The 2,500-nt window shown below is 35.8% G+C and overlaps 1 protein-coding gene across 1 annotated transcript in view; it reads right to left on the bottom strand.

Moving 5' to 3' along the window:
• The window catches only part of LOC122258754 (thiamine pyrophosphokinase 1), a 6,983-nt gene that overhangs the window by 3,032 nt on the left and 1,451 nt on the right, over positions 1 to 2,500 (bottom strand). Inside the window, exons 2-3 of the mRNA XM_086548351.1 lie at positions 540 to 620; positions 1 to 188 (exon numbers count right to left, since the gene is read on the bottom strand). The exon at positions 1 to 188 is cut by the window's left edge and continues 2 nt beyond it. Of these exons, the coding sequence (XP_086404477.1) occupies positions 1 to 188; positions 540 to 620 (269 nt within the window). The remainder of the gene's footprint in view (positions 189 to 539; positions 621 to 2,500) is intronic.

Below are 2,500 nucleotides of genomic sequence, written 5' to 3'. Positions count from 1 at the left end.
AGATTCCATTTCAAACCAGAGGTTGTGACGACAGCCGGATGACCAAGGGGTATCAGACCACACCATGATCTCTTTGAGTTCAGAATCACATCCTTCTCAACCAGTATTCTGTGATTGCCAGGACTCAGCAGCCATATTAAGCTGCCTTTACACAACAAGATAACTGGCATGGGAATCAATGTGTTCACCTGAAATTCAAAGCAAAGTGCCGATTCAATTACAATCATAAGTCTCTTGTATCTAACATTGGTTTCAATTATCTTAAAGTGGAAAAGATAGATTATAACTTAAACATTTGTAACTTCTATAATGCAAGTTCTCATGTCAAACCATTCATTATTTTAATTCTGAAATAATACATATAAAAAACAAAAGTGAATGCCAAGGTTCCAGAGATTTCTAAAATAATAAGAATAATATTTCAATAATAAAGTTTATATACATATTTTATATATACATAGAACCCTATTTTAATTGCCAAAAAATGGTATCATTAAACCTTAACATAATATACATTTTCTTACAAACTAAAAACATACCTTAAAAAGTGTAGCCAAATTTGCCATAATGTGATCAAATCTCTCACTATGAACACCTGCAATAACCAACACCTGCTCAATCTGTAAAGGAAAGAGGGAAAAAAATGAGGTGCTCTATTCAAACAGAATAGTAGCTTATGCAGCTCTATGTAAATTGATATTTCTAAGACCTTGCAGTTCATCTTGCACATATATACAATCCTTTTGAAGCGTTTGTGCTAACTCATAAAATTAATAAAAACACTCCCTACTGATAATCATATCCATGATTTGTAGATAGTGATAATGGGAAGCTGTCTGAGTAAAGGGGATTCTCTATGAAGGATTCATAGGGGAAAAGTCCCTGAATCCTTATGTTCTTCACACACATTCATCATAAATCAGCTTCATGGTGGACAATTTTGCCATACTGTGTAGGTTAAAAATTAGGTCTAGTCCTCAGAGCCAGTGGTGAACATTTTATGGATAAAGAATCAATGCAGTGAAGAGCAGTACCTGCAAAACCTCACAGTAAACAGCTGTCAGTTGCAGATATTGAGGTGCCACTAATAAAACCTTGCCAACATCTGCAGTGATGGCCAAGTCAAAGACAAGGAAAATGAGCTGATCAGTGAGGTATCACTGGCATCAATACATCTATTGTTTGGGAGAGTTTTGTAAGTAGGAGAAAGTCTGGTCATTATTACCTAGACAGGTGAAGGCAACTAATTCATTAAGCTTGCATGTCAATGTCTGACAAAACATCAAAACAGTTATCAACTGTTATCAAAACACTATTAAGGACAACCTGTGTTCACACCAAATAAGTGACTAATTGGTTAGATCCTTTCCCTTAATCCTTCCAAACAGGCCACATCTTAAAATATTAAGCTTGCATTGGGCATCTTAAGTTGTGTGTTCTCTATTATTTTCCAGACTTATGGTATAAAATATGAGTCTATAAATATACTAAATAGCATTTGGTATAATAATCCATTATAAATGAAGGAATAAACAACTTATAACAAGAGGAAAACTGTAGTAAGAAAGTGAACCGACCCCACAGAAATATTCATCGCAGAATGGTAAACATCATTCTCCAGTTTTGACTTAAATTTCTGTAATGAGTCAACACTGTTCCATCTCTCTCATTCTGTCAATGGGTATTATTTAACCTGTTTTTAAAACAAATTCTGCCCTTGACATATCTCTTGTAATTATTCACATATACATTTCTTCAATTTACTTAGCTTTATCCTCTAAGACAATTCTACATTCCAAATTAACAGAACTTTTGGTTCACAAGTTCTAATGAAGATTACTCATAAGAATTCTTTTCGTAGCAAGGGGTGCATCTTCATTCCTTCCTGTATTTATAGTGTTGATGCAAGGATGTGTTCTTCCTCCTTAATTGGCAGCATCTAAGTCAAAACTAGAAATCCAAGTAGCAAGTCTGAAGTTTACATGGATGGTGGATATAACACACAACACATTTTGCTACTGATGACCTTCCCAAACAGAAATTTCTGAAAGGTCAAACCCTGAGTGAAGGAGGCCAAAGGCTCACTCTAACATATAGCTTATGGACACAAAGAAATGATTAGATCACTAGAGATGCTGGGCAGCAGAAGCGTATATCCAAGGAGGTTTGCCTGGAGAGGATGCCCCTCTTTAGACTGGAGGTTGGGTGCAGTGCCTCTCCACCATGATGCATAACCATACTGGACCACTTGATTTAAGCCGTTAACAAAGGGTGACATGTTTTTTCGTCATACATGATGCAGGAGCTCTTGCCTGACGATGGGCGTCATGACTTTCAGGGATTTTGGATCACTATGTTATTTCATTGTGCTATAAGCAATAAGTGAGTAATGTTGACAATTACAGTTATAATTATTATAACTGCTGTAATATTAAGCAAAATGGGTTTCAACTCACATCCAAAAACTGGATGGCACCACTTTCTTCTAGCACCAGCAGGA

This window comes from Penaeus japonicus, unplaced genomic scaffold (genome assembly GCF_977035675.1).
Source record: "Penaeus japonicus unplaced genomic scaffold, GWHDUDI00000001_assembly GWHDUDI00000020, whole genome shotgun sequence".
In the NCBI taxonomy this organism is placed as follows: domain Eukaryota; kingdom Metazoa; phylum Arthropoda; class Malacostraca; order Decapoda; family Penaeidae; genus Penaeus; species Penaeus japonicus.
Note: the sequence above shows the minus strand (reverse complement) of the source record. Positions and strands in the feature narration are given on the sequence as shown.